The sequence below is a fragment of the Urocampus carinirostris genome, chromosome 18 (assembly GCF_059441175.1).
Source record: "Urocampus carinirostris isolate Australia breed hairy pipefish chromosome 18, RoL_Ucar_1.0, whole genome shotgun sequence".
NCBI lineage: Eukaryota > Metazoa > Chordata > Actinopteri > Syngnathiformes > Syngnathidae > Urocampus > Urocampus carinirostris.
The window spans coordinates 3742897-3757591 of record NC_142366.1 but is presented as its reverse complement, the minus strand read 5'-3'; the positions used below and the strand labels follow the sequence as shown (position 1 = coordinate 3757591).

The window sequence follows — 14695 nt, the reverse complement described above, 5'->3', positions numbered from 1 at the left end:
AAAAAATATTTCCAAAATAAAATCATTTTGCGCAGTTTAAGTATTACCGTATTTTCCGCACTATAAGGCGCACCTAAAAGTCTTTTTTTTTTAAAAAGCTGACCATGCGCCTTATAATACAGTGCGCCTTATATATTGCTCAATATTAAATCGCAAGGTCTCGCAATTTACGCAACAGCCGCCGACTCGATTTTGCCCCGAACGTGGAGTAGTCCGCGGTGTATGCTGGGATTTACATACCGGCGTTTCATTGGCTAACCAATGTGTCAATCATCATTTGAATCGATCGCTATTGGCTGAAGTTATTCGGAGCCTCGGATTGACTAGAGGGCCAAAACAAACCCTGCAATTGGCCGAAAAAGATGTGTCAATCATCCGTTAAATCGATCGCTATTGGCTAAACTTATTCGGAGCCTCAGATTGGCTAGAGGGCCAAAACAAACCCTGCAATTGGCCGCAAAAGATGTGTCAATCATCCGTTAAATCGATCGTTATTGGCTGAAGTTATTCGGAGCCTCGGATTGGCTAGAGGGCCAAAACAAACCCTGCAATTGGCCGAAAAAGATGACTGAATAGCAAGCTTGCTAAACTACGCCATAAAGAAACATGTTTCATTAGTCTGTATTAGTAAATATTTTACTCTCCTGGATTTACTACACTCACGGTTGTAAGAAGACCATGATTGCGTATCATTATTGAACGTGAGAACTTAGGTGAGCTATGCGGCTTTATATTTTCCCGGTATCTTGTTTTAGAACGATCTTGATGTTGCTGTGATGAGTTGAGTGAATTCAACTCAATTCCAAGTATTTATTGTCATATGCACAGTAAAGTTGCGAGTGAAAAAGAAAATAGAAACTAAGGAATGGTTGGCATTTCTTGAATCCCAAGACTTTAACCTTCCGAATGATATTTGAAACGATGCATTTGAGTGACATCGTACGGACACCACATCCGCACGTGTCTACGACACGTATTTGCTTCTTTGCAAGCTTTGGGAATGTTAAAGGGGTAATCAGTTTGACTGAATCATCTGACTGTTTTGTCGACGTTCCCATTATAGCGCCTTATAATCCGGTGCGCCTTATCTATGGAAGATATAGGACCAAAAACTATTTTTTGGGGGTGCGCCCTATAACCCGGTGCGCCCTATAGTGCGGAAAATACGGTACTTTTCTTATTCTAATTCAAGCAAAACGGCCCAGGGTTGCCCAGTAGTTGCTTTGAGTGGTTGCTGGTAAGGAGCTGCAGCACCCAGTTTGGATGCCAGACAAAGGTAGAGACCACACGAAAGCAGATGTTTATCGATTTTGTTGGTTATTATAAGGAGTGTCTTGAGATGAAACCTTGCTTAAGACCCTCGCCGAGGCTTAAAGTACAACTGTGTACGTTTTCAAAAAAATCAATTTAGCCGTTTCAGAGCTTATAAATCACATACAAATTCAAACATTTTGGGATTTATAAAGTAGTTTAGATTAAATATAATAAGATTAGGGATATTTATAGTAGATAGACAAGTTTATTTAGATAAGATATAGATTAGATATATTTAGATTAAATAAATAGATTAGATTTGATAGTTTTAGATTCTTTTTCAACTTAATTTTCTGTTGAACGCAAAAATGCATTTTTGTCTTCATCTCAAGATCATCGTATCTCATCTCTGATCATTTCTCATACCATTGTTGCCCTTCTTACTTATTTTTGCGTGTATTCATTTTTATTTCATTGTATTTTGTATTAGGCAAAACACTGAAAATGAGCATAAAATATATCATCAATGGGACAGATTATACTATATTTATTCATTAGTGGAGAACCATTATATCTCTAAATGTTGGACCAGAGCTCGCTGCAAATATCCCAGAGTGCAGTGGTAAACAATTTGAGTCACTGATAAAAATGAACTCTAAGACCATGTTTTTATCAGGGGTTACGGAATCAGAAATTTTAGACGTGGTTAACAACTGTAAAAACAACACGTCTATGGATTGTTGTGACATCGATATGGTACTAGTTAAGCAAATTATAAATAGCATTGTGAAACCATTGACCTACAACTGTAATCTATGATTTCTAACAGGCAAATTTCCAAATCAAATGAAAATAGCAAAAGTTATACCAATATACAGAAATGGAAACAAGCACATTTTTACAAACTATAGACCGGTATCTCTGCTTCCTCAGTTCTCTAAAATATTAGAGAGACTTTACAATAACAGACTAAAACAATTTGTAGATAAACATAAATTGATTAATGAAAGTCAATATGGTTTTAGAGCAAACAGATCAGCAACAATGGCTATTATTGATGCAGTAGAAGAAATCACCCATAGTATGGAAAAGAAGAAATACGCAGTTGGGGTATTTATTGACTTAAAAAAACATTTGATACCATCCATCCATCCACCCATTAGCTGTAACGCTTATCCTCATTAGGGTCGCGGGGTTGCTGGAGCCCATCCCAGCCATCTCCGGGCAGTGGGCAGGGGACACCCTGGACTGGTTGCCAACCAATCGCAGGGCAGCATTTGATACCATTAATCCTAATATACTATTAAAAAAACTGGAAAGATATGGCATCAGGGGAGTGGCTTTGCAATGGATTTTGCAATGGAAGTTATTTGACAGGGAGGAAGCAATATGTAAAAATGGGAGAGTTGTCATCTGAATACTTGGACATCTGTTGTGGAGTACCACAGGGTTCAATCCTGGGACCAAAGTTATTTAATTTATATATTAATGATATTTTTAATGTTTCAAAACTATTGAAAATAGTAATATTTACAGATGACACTAACATTTTCTATTCAAATGATAACTATATTGATTTGGTAACCTGTATTAATCGTGAACTAATTAACCTAAAAGTATGGATGGATATGAATAAATTATCTTTAAATTTAAATAAAACCAAAGTAATATTCTTTGGTAATCGTAAGACAAATCAGGATTTAGAAGTAAAAATGGATGGTGTTGCAATAGACATTGTATCAGAAATTAAGTTTTTAGGGGTCATAACAGACAATAAATTAAGTTGGAAAACACACATCAGACACATACAAACTAAGGTATCTAAAAGCATTTCAATAATTAATAAAGCCAAATTTATTTTAATTTATAATGCATTGTATTTATTAAATTGTTCTCTAGTTCTGCCATATTTAACATATTGTGCAGAAGTCTGGGGCAATAATTACAGCCCTTTTTATCCTTCAAAAACGTGCAATAAGAACCATACACAGGGTTGGACATCGGGATCATACCAATATTTTATTCATGCAGTCCAAATTATTAAAATTGGATGACTTAATAAAAATGTTCACTTCACAACTGTTACTAAAGGTCAAGAAAAACATATTGCCAGAAAACATACAATTATTCACTTACTTGAGGGGCTGTAGTGAATTCAAAATCCTAAAGGTGAGAACAACCAGGAAAAGTATGTGTGTGTCTGTGTGTGGAGTCAAACTTTGGAATAATTTACAAGATGAGATCAAACAATGTCCAACTATCCATGTGTTCAAATTTAAATACAAAAAAGCATTACTGGCGAAATACAGGGATGAAAAAAATGGGATATGAGGGAGATTGGAAATACTGCGTTTAAAACTATGGTTAACTTGTTGTTATTGTTGCTATTATTATATCAGAACTGTCATTATAAATATTATGTTTATTTTTATTGTTGTTATTATCATTGGTGCCGCAGTGACATTTTGTAACTAGGCGCATTATGACGTTGAGGGATGGGTATTACGAAGATTAGTGTATAAAATATGTGATTATTGTAACTATTATAATTATTGATATCTGACCTATGTAATAAGTATATCCATGAGATTTTGTTATATTAGACATAAGAGTAAAGGAGGATTTGTAAAATGTATTTAATAGGGAAGATAAAGGTGTAGGAAAAATAAGCATCTGCTTCTGACTACCCCTTTTCAAACATGTTATGTGACATTATATTGTTGTTGACTCATTGTTTTCGGCCTGTTTTTATTTTAATGTTCAAAATAAAAGTTTTCATTCATTCATTCATTCATTCATTCATACATTCATTTGGATTTATTTTAGTTTTAATTTGTGTATTTCTCATTTCATTAGAAACAGTTTACAAATTTGAAAATATTTTTTCTGACTGAACATTTTGCCGTGGGATTCTATCAAATTTATTCAAGAAAATAAATTATCTTTAATCACAATTCAAACAAATGAAAAATACACTAATATATTGTGGATCTGGAATAACTGTTTCTTAAAAAAATTTTTTTAAAAATAACTTACTATACTATATATTTTAAACACAAATTAAGCAAAATGTATTTGTTAAATGAAAATATACAAATAGTGGCTGTCATATGAAAAAAAATTATTACTGGAATTTATTTTTGTTTGTCCGTTATCAAATGAATCTCAGCTACATTAATGAGTCATTTCAAGAGTAATAATTTTGTAAATTTGTAAATATTACATGCGTCTTTGCTTTCATATGAAAAAAAAATAACTCGAAAATGTTGAATTAGAGTAGTTTTTTTTTTGTTTTGTTTTTCTTTTTTAGTTTTTCTTTGCCCGGATGCAGGTATCAGATTGAAAGATGTAATTGACCCTAAGTCTTGCCCTGAAACGCGATGACCCAATCAGTGTGCATAGCCAACCCAATACAGTCGGACATTCTCTGCTCCCACATCCATTGAAATGCATTGCAGTTCCTTAGTTTTTGTTCGTTTTTTGGGTTATTTTCTTACATTTTAAACTTTAATTGTCAAACAGTGTGCATGGGGTACATGCACATCTGATAGGTATCCTGAGAGGCTGGGCAAGGTGTGTATTTTTTCCCCTTTTTCTTAAATGAAATGAAACCCACATCTAAAACGTGTTTGCTTAGGATAAAGTTATGTTATCGTCCACAGCACCGACACAACATGGATAAAGTTAATAAGGATGTCTAAACATGTTCTAAGGGAAGTCAACATGATATTTGAGGCAACTTTTTGTTGCTTTGCTGGAAAGAAATATAAAGTTACTTATAGCGTCAACATCCCCAACGTTAGCTAAGTTAGCTCTTGGCTGCGTTGTACATCAAGTCACTTTGTTTCCTGGGAGTTCAGTGCCCTGTAATGTGCTAGATCTTGTATTTTGGTAATCATACGTAAGTGAAAAAAAATGTAGCTTGTCTAACACGAACAGAGCTTTAAGCTACGTTTGGATCAATAAAAGCTAATAGCAATAACAAAGACTATTTTACAAGTCACGCCAAGTTAGGTTAATACGTTAAAGGTATGTCACAATTCTTACCCTGCAATGCATAAACAATGCTGATCCTCTTGCTTGTTTTTAAGATGGTGATGACAATGAGATGCGGTTTATCATGTTTACAATGTTTTTGACTGAGGCTGAAGTTTTCATCAACCTTATCAACAATTAAATCATTAATATGAGCCTCAAATGCATAGTTGTGGCTTTTTGGGTGACTTTGAGATGATATGTGATCTTTGTGGGCCCAAACAGCATCAATTGCCTCTTGACAAATGACTCGGACTTTGACACTTGCCATAGAGATCTTCAACGAACATTGAATGTTTGTTCGAACGAGTAAAAAGGGTGGGGCTTAGCAGCAGCTCAACTGTGGCCTGTGTGGCCCTTTGAGACGTTTTGTGATAAATGGTGTCATAAATAAACATGAATTTACTTGAGAGGCTTACCAGGCATTCCCACGTTAAAATGAGTGAAGGAAACTTTCTTTCGGCTGGTCCAAGTAAACGTGTGCGTGTTTTCTTTTTTGGAGAGTCCCATCCAGAAGTATTTCTCTGGCCTAAGGCCCACCACGCTGGTCAAATAAGCATTCTCGTACCTTTGAGAGAAGAATGCACATCAACGGAGCATTTGATGTTGGAAATGATGTGGCAGGATCATACCTGTCCGAAACATCTATGAGGTTTCCTCCATCGTTGGAACAAGCTTGCGTGGCCTCGTCGAATGTTTTCTTTTCAGCTCCGATGGTGTAACAATATGAGCCGTACCTGAGTGAACCCTAATAAGAAAAGAATATAGTAAACCCCTGAGTTAAATGGTAAATGGTTACATAGCACTATTTAAGTCACTAAAAACCTCCCAAAAGCGCTTTGAAATGTGCTTCACAATTATCCATTCACACACAAACTCACACACCAATAGCCAGAGGCAGCAAGGTGCCTAACTGCTCATTGGGGGCAAGAGGGGCTCAGTGTCTTGTCCAAAGACACTTCGACATATAACTCTGAGAAGCTGGGAATCGAACATGCGACCTCTCGGCGTCTCGGGGTGACTTAAAGAAATGTTTTACTCTACAAAATGTTTTTTTATTTTTGCACCAAAATATTATTATCTTGCTACATTAACAGATCATTTTGCTCGTTTTTTGGTCATTTTTTATTCCACTATATCTTTACTTGGAAACATTTAAATATTATAGTAAACTAAGAGGAAAAAATATGAACAAATGAGTCAAATCATGTTTATTTGCAGTACAAAAACAATCAAAAATATGAAAAAATTTAAATTTCAAGCTACAACGACTGCAAGTGGTAAATTGTTACACACTGGTACTTAAAAGCTTTACATTTGACATCATCCCACATTTTGTTTTAGTGACAATAATAAAAATTGAAAAATATAATTATTCCCTGTAGCTGGATCTCAGTGCTGCATTGACACTGGATGGCATTATGGCTTCCCTATCCAGTGGAATAAGATATTTTTTAGCCCCTCATTGTCACGTTATTTCCCACTCATAACATCATAGGCGCCGTCGCCAGCGGCAGCCTTTCCATCAGCTCCGTGTTATTTTGCCCTTTTTTTCCTGATTTATTGTTTTAAGTGTCTGCTTCTATCTTCTGTGTTTTTTTGTCCCGTTTGACAACTACACCTTGGATTACTTTCTATCCTATCGTTATGGGTTTTAACACACAAAATGCGTTTATCCGAGGAATCAACTCCTTGCCCTGAAGAATTCTCGTGCTGGCGTGTTGAGGGGCCCCTATCGTGGATGCAGAGTCGGAGCTAAGGCTAAGCGGCTAGCGGCATTATAGGCCTTCTGTACCGTCCGTAATCATGGTAAATGTGAACTTTCTACCAAATAAGACCGACGAACTGGCTGTGCTGGTGAAAAACATCAAAGCGTACATGGAGTGCAGCTTGCTGTGTTTTACGGAAACGTGGATCTATCTGACATCAACAAAAAAGTATTTTGTGTGCCCAAAAACATACAAAATTCAAACTTTGCAGTGTTTGCGCTTACAACAAGGTACGTATCTAAAGTGCCTGTCTTTTATTGGTCGACGTCATATAAGATGCTGGTCTGCAATTGGCTTCTGTTGCAGCATCATTTAAATCCTGATATGCTATTGGCTGAACTAACTCCCATGACATCTTTCTCTCTCTTTATTCAAAATTTTGTGTACTTCGTAAAGACTTAGAAATGAAACGAAATGAAATGAAATTAAATGAAATGATCTGCATTTATAATGCACTTTTCAAGTCAAGACTTCCCAGAGCGCTTTACAGTGTGCTTCTATTAGGCATATTCTATTCTATTCTATTCTATTCTATTCACATTTCCCAATAGCGGCCGTGCAGCCATGTAAGGCGCTAACCTGCTTATTGGGGGTATTAGGGGTTCAGTGTCTTACCCAAGGACACTTCGACAAGTAACACGGAGGAGCCGGGATTCGAACTGCAATCTCTTGATCCCAAGACAAGCGCTCTACCTCCTGAGCAAGTTAATACGATAATGTACTCTATTTATTAGCCGTGGATCAGTGCTACCAGATAAGACAAATATTCAAAGGTTTACCACACCAGTTTATAGTAAATTACAATACTGTATACACATTTACTATGAAAACAATTAAAATCCAAAAGAAATAAAATAAGTAATGTTTATTTTTGTGCTGACAATGTTGATTGTTCCTTGGTTATTTCGGGCACGTGAGTGCCATCTGCCGGACACTTGGTTTAATGTGCAGTTTCTGTTTAAGTAATGACATTGCCTAAGTGGGGCAGCACGGCGGCGCAGTGGTTAGTGCGTGTGCGGCACAGTTCTAAGGTCTTGGGAACCTCCTGTGTGGGTTTAAATCCAGCTACCGGACTTCCTGTGCGGAGTTTGTATGTTTTCCCCGTGCTTGCGTGGGTTTCCTCCGGGCACTCCAGTTTCCTCCCACATTCCAAAGACATGCATTTCAGGTGGATTGGCCGCTCCAAATTGTTCCTAGGTGTGAATGAGCGAGCGAGTTGTCTGTCCCTGTGTGCCCTGCAATTGGCTGGCAACCAGTTCAGGGTGTCCCCTACCCACTGCCCGATGATTGCTGGGATGGGCTCCAGCACCCCCGCGACCCTATTGAGAATAAGCGGTGCAGCTAATGAGATGAGATGAGATTGCCTAAGTATCGTGATTGCCAATTTGGAGCACCTGCGGCAGCTTGATTGGCGCCAACAGCCCGGACAGCTGATTGTTGGACACTCCCTTTTTAAACCCCCGGCTTCCTTTTGGTCATTGTCAGATCGTTGCGAACTGTTGTATTCCACTCAGTGAGCATTCCCGTCCGACTCCGTTTCTGCTAAACCTTTCTCCTGCCTGATCTTCGTTATTGACCCGTTTCTGGACCTGATTACGCCCGTTCTGCCTGCCCCCTGTTACCTGACCCGTTTTGCCTCGTTACCTGCCTGCCTCCTGCCTACGATCCCGATTACGAACTCGACATCGCCTCTGATCTCCAGGCCCGGCCAAACGACTTACTATTCCCGCCTGTCTTTGTTGGACACGGAAGTGTCACTCCCACCTCGTTCGCTCCTGTATCCTGTCAGTCCTGGGATCATAAGTTTCTATCTCTCGCCATACAACAATTTAACCCGGCAATCCCCATCTCAGAACAGATTCATGTCATATCCTGGGGTCCTAATGTGACGTTCATATTTTAAAATACTCACAAGTTTGCATCCTAGGTTGCTTTGTCCCTGTGTTCCATCCCCAGCTTTGGAGGATGCTTTCTTCTTACAAATGTATCCGTAGGTCTTCTCGCACATTTGGTCGGCCCACCTGCCGCTCTGGAAGATGATTTTGATTGGTTTTCTTTTGTATATTTATAAACAAAAGGGTTTTTCTACCTCTCCACGGATGAGTACGCAGTCTTCCTGGAAGTTGGTAGCGTGGGTGGGCTCGTCCATCATCCATTGGGTAAAGCTGACCTGAGAGCGGTCGGACCACTCGAACAACATTTGGCTTCTCTGGTCGTTTAGACCAATCCACAAAATGTCGGACGCCACTGAGAAATACATTTTAAACCAGGACCTGAAGGCCTGGAGGTCAGTTGCGGCCCCCAGGAGGATAGTTTGAAGCCCCTGCCTAATATAAATGTTAAAGGGATGGTGTGTTTTATTTTCCCACTAAATGTCCCTGTATTCAATCGTGCCACCAAAAACAAGTCCAAAAAGCACAACAGAAAAGAAACAAAATATGGATACAGAGAGTCCAAAACGCACCTTTTACTTCTGAAAAGAAGAGAAATAATAAAATTAAATAAATGAATAAAATAAGACAAAAAGTAAAACTCAACAAAAAAAGGATAAGAAAATAAATAAAAAGGAGACAAATAGAAATGTGTTTTCTATTTCATTCCTTTTTCTTTTCTTTTGCTTTTCATTATTTTGCTTGATTTGCTTTCTTTCCCCCTACTTTTCTTTTTATTTCCGTTTTCCTTTTTTCCCTTTTTTTCTTATTTCTCTATATTTACCAGCTCGGTAGCCTAGAAGATAGGGCACCCGCTCCGAGACTGGGAGGTCGCTGGTTCAAGCCTCGGCTAAGTCATACCTAAGACTTACAAAATTGGTACTCATTGCCTCCCTGCTTGGCGCTTGGCAGTAAGGGTTGGAATTGGGGGGGTTTGGTCACCTAATGACTCCCAACACAGCAGTTGGGTCTAAAATGGCGGCGACCTGTTTGGCTGCGGCTGCATCGGCTTGCTACAGTTTAACTGTACGGGTCAGGTGTATCGACATTTCGTTCTGTGTTCATGGTTACAAAGAATGACAATAAAAGTAAATTCTATTCTATTTTATTCCTTTAAAAAAAAAAACATCGTATTCCCTTCTTTTTGTCTTTCTTTGAGATAGACTGGGATAAATAGAAGAAAAAGGGTGCTTTTTGTTCACTTTTAGTCTCTGTATTTTGTAGCATTCCTTGGACTACACATTACAGCGACATCTAGTGGAAACATATAAAACACTGTCCCTATAAGAACAGTGGAATGTTTTAATCAGCGCTGTTTTCGTGGAAACCACCATTCGGCCCTACTCACCCAAATCCAACTTCAGCGGCCCCTAACTCCATTGAATTTGAGACCCCTCGTTTAAACCGTTGACAGTTGACATCAAAGATCCATTTTCACTTGAGGTCAGATCTTAAGCCCAAGCCCCACTCAACCTGAATTAGCCCGAACAGGGCCTAAAATGTCAACCGTTACATTCAGGTCGGCTTCTCTCTCGCTGACACTGAGGCGTTTTTAGGTTTTTGCCACGACAGACCGCGGTCCGCAAAAAAACGGAACTGGCTTCCTCACAACACGTATTGTACAAAAATTTTGCAATGTCAATTTAAAGATCTTCTTCCTGTCCTTTGACTCTCGGCTTCTCTCTCTCTAAAAGGGACTGTGCGTGATAATTAGTGCCTTTCTAGTGTTACAATAAATCTTCATTCAGAAAAAAAACTTTGATTTGAATAATCGGCAAAATATATGAACTAACATAGCAATGTTAATTTTTATAAATATTCATAGGTGGAAAATGTATATTTCTTTAACACACACAGTATATAGAGAGAGCAGAGCGCATTCAGTGAATACTACAAACGTGGGAACATGGGAGATGTTTGACTAAAAATGAAAGTTTTTGGCGATACAATAGTAGCGCATGGCGATGGATCAGCGAAGGACAAATATATTTTTAATGATAGTCAAATACAGCTACAAACGATGCTTGCAATTGCGCTTGAAACCTATCCTTTTTAATTTTGTGTTTTTGTACTACCTTAAACAGCATGTATAAGAGTTTTATTGTAGTCAAATAACATTGTAGTCAAATAACAGGATATGGGCAGCACGGTAGCTGAGTGGTTAGGACATCTTGGGCACAGTTCTGAGGTCATGGGTATACCAGCCTTCCTGTTCAGAGTTTGCATGTTCTCTCTGTGCTTGCAGGGATTTCCCCTGGGTACTCCAGTTTCCTTTCACATTCCAAATGACTTAATTGGCCAGTCCAAATTGTCCCTAGGTGTGAATGGGCGAGTGAATTGTCTCACTCTGTGTGCCCTGCGACCGGCTGGCAACCAGATCACCCTAGTGGTTAATGGATCCAACCAACCAACTTTCATTCCTGCTACAGGATTTCTTCCCCCTCCCCATCGTTAACACCGCGTGTTCTTTAGATTCAATTTCCCTCGCCATGTAAATAAATCGTAGTTTGTTAGACTCAAACTTCATGCATTTTGGGAGTCTATATATTTTTCTTTTGAACTCATTAATCACTCTCCGTATCAATGAACTGAAAAAGCTCTATTTTTAAGCTAAAAATACAATACATTGTGAGAAGTGTATCCTTTTAATTACCAGAGATCAAAAGAAGCTACTTTGGGAACTAATTCGGGTGGTAAATCGTGAGCATCACCTGCTAGCTGAACTGGTAACCATCCGAATTAGATTCTGAACTAAGTAAATGCAATTTAAAGCAATTTTCTCTAAAGTGGGCTAGGCGCATCCCCATCCGTGGGTGCCTTTCGCAAAATGAGGACAGACTCCATGGTGCAGATCCTAAACTAATAACAATTACAGGTGGATGATTAAAAAAAACTCGGCAAGAGAGAAGCCTTCCTCCTCCTTTTCACAAAAAAAGTCCTCACAAATAAGATATGAAAATTCAGGTTAGCTTTGGGCTCAGCCCTCAAATCGAGATAATTTGTCAGGTTTCGGTTTGGTTCGGGCTTCAGTATCCACGGAGTGGGTCGGGCTGAATTTTTTTAGGCCCAATCTTACCTCTTACGGATATAGATGTAAAAGATCAATTTTAGCAAGATATAAACAACTTACTGTATCCGGACTGGGCGATGATGAAGCTCTGTTCTTCGATGTTGTGAATGCTGGTCAGGTCGGCAGCTTCCCTGCGGCACGCCGTCAAAGCGTCCTTCCACATTTTCGGGCTCCTCTCGATGAAGTAACAGTTACCGCCGTATGGGACCCAGTGGTTGGGGCAGAAGCTGGGCTGGTTTACTACGTCCAAATGATGACATTCATGAAGTCACAATTAGTGTTCGAACACCTTTTTCATAGCCCCTTTAAGCACTTTTTAAGGACTTTCAAAACCAATTTTCCAATTTCTCTAGTACCATTCAAAGAAGAAATAATACATTATTATATTGATAATAATAATAATAATTAATGATTGTCGTTTTATTATTATTGATCCCACCAATACTAATGATGTTTTACGGTAGGTGCAAAGCACAGGCTATGTACACCTTTGTCATGGCCAAATTCAAGCACTTTCTAAGATATCAATTACTCCAGTACCATCAAAAGAAGAAAATCGGTGTGAGCCACAAATATATCTACGATTTGCTTATGCCATGTTTAATCTTGTGTGTGCATTTATCAAGACATATGATTATTAGATTTTGAGTAAATTGCAAATTGTCAAGAACCAGAACAGGATCAGGACCCAATCACGTGAAGTTCTCACACAAGCCTTTTATTTTACGGGAAATGGGGAGTCATGCACGTTAGTCAGCCGGTCTGGCGTGGAAAGACTGGAAGCCAGAGACCGACGAGACTGATTCTAATTGCCCGAGTTGATATCGGACAGATGGGGTAGATACCGGACAGGTAGGGACAGACAGGATAGATAACGAATCGGGATCTCAATAATGAACAGGAGAAACTGTACAGGACTGAAAACTGGAGAAAATAATAAACAAGACAAAAATAGACGGAAACAAAACTGGAAACCAAAATTAAACAGGACAAAATAAACGGGAACAATACCAGACAGGAAAATCCAACAGGAAAACAGGACCAAGTCAGAACCCACGTCTTGCGGGGCAGAGGTTCATTGACAGGCCGACAAAGGAAGCAAGAGAGCGCTGAGCTTAATATAGACGGAAAGCCAATCTCTCAACGAGCTGGCGCCAAATGGGTGGGGGCAATTGGGCACCATGGCAACCGTGACACAAATATATTTGTTTTTGAGACAATTCCCTCCCCATATTCTCATATCAGTGTAGGGTAAAAATAAAAGTAACAGTATTTTCAACTGGAGGAGGAAGGCAGGTGGTCCAGGGCGGTGGAGCTTGGAGTCCAAGGAGTCTGTACGAAGTGGGACCTACCAAAGCGAAGGATCACCTGGCCAGAACTCTGGAGGTTGGAACCGTCCCGGATCTCTTTCTTGCTCCGGTCAGTTTACGATACTCTTCCAACACCAACCAACCTGTACAGGTGGGGGTTGAGGGAGGACCCAACATGCAGGCTATGTGGTGGGAGAAGGACACTGGCGCATATTCTGGCAGGAAACCAGATTGCTCTTAGCCAGGCCAGATACCGCTGGCGCCATGACAAGGTCCTCGGTGCACTGGCTTACATCTTGGAGCAGCAAAGGCGGAAGAAGCATCAACCTCAACCCAGTCCAATACATTCCATCAAGTTCATCAGGGAAGGGGAGAAACCAGCATCCTCCAAGAAGACCAAAAAGAGCCTCCTGCAAACAGCACCAGCGTGGGAGATGAAGGTAGACCTGGGAAGGAAATTACACTTTCCCCAGGTAGTCCAAACTTCCTTGAGGCCAGACATCGTGATTTGGTCAGAAGAAGCACAAAAAATCATCCTGATTGAGCTAACTGTACCACGGGAAGAACGATGCAGCGAAGCCCATGAAAGTAAAAACGCCAAATATCAAGAGCTGGTCCAACAGTGCAGGGACAAGGGATGGCAGACCTGGCTATTCCTAGTGGAGGTCGGGTGCAGGGGCTTTCCAGCACAGTCTGTATGGGACACATTAACAGCTCTGGGAATAAGTGGAAGAGAGAGGAAGGCAGCTGCCAAAAGGGTGGGGGTAGCCGCGGAGAGAACCTCTTGCTGGCTCCTGGATTAGGAGAGAGGAGTTTAGCTGGGGACCAGGAGAAGATGGGCAGTGACTGGCCATCACTGCCGGCCCGCCAACTCGAGGGCGTTGTGGTTAAGGGTCGAAATGCCCAGTGACGGTTGGTCACCACCTGACGACATCTTCTCCTGGTTGAAGGCTACAGTCACTGTTTAAGTGACTGCAGAAGTTGCACTAATTAGAAGTGTATGTAATAGTCAGTTGCAAGAGTATTTTCCAATTAAAATGTATCACTGGGAAACAATAGCTTTTTTGCATGGTGCATTATAAATGTTTATGGTTGATACGTAATCCTTGCACAAATACACATTTTATCATGCCATGCTTAGGTGTAGCATGCACCATACCTCCTAACTAATACCAACAGCCGTTAATCACGAGGGAATTAGAAATGCAAATGCAAAGCGAAGCCACCAGAGAGCAGTGTCTGTGTTATTTTTAAGCAGACTAGTTGAGAAAACAACTTCCAGTATTTAGAAGTGCTTGACCCAAAATTGAAGCATTTTTCTAATAC

At 39.7% G+C, this 14695-nt stretch overlaps 1 protein-coding gene across 1 annotated transcript in view; it reads right to left on the bottom strand.

Moving 5' to 3' along the window:
* mrc1a (mannose receptor, C type 1a) overlaps positions 1-14695 on the bottom strand; it is a 54115-nt gene that overhangs the window by 26272 nt on the left and 13148 nt on the right. The window contains exons 7-11 of the mRNA XM_088322222.1: positions 12120-12299; positions 9148-9305; positions 8971-9087; positions 5922-6037; positions 5709-5857 (exon numbers count right to left, since the gene is read on the bottom strand). Of these exons, the coding sequence (XP_088178348.1) occupies positions 5709-5857; positions 5922-6037; positions 8971-9087; positions 9148-9305; positions 12120-12299 (720 nt within the window). The remainder of the gene's footprint in view (positions 1-5708; positions 5858-5921; positions 6038-8970; positions 9088-9147; positions 9306-12119; positions 12300-14695) is intronic.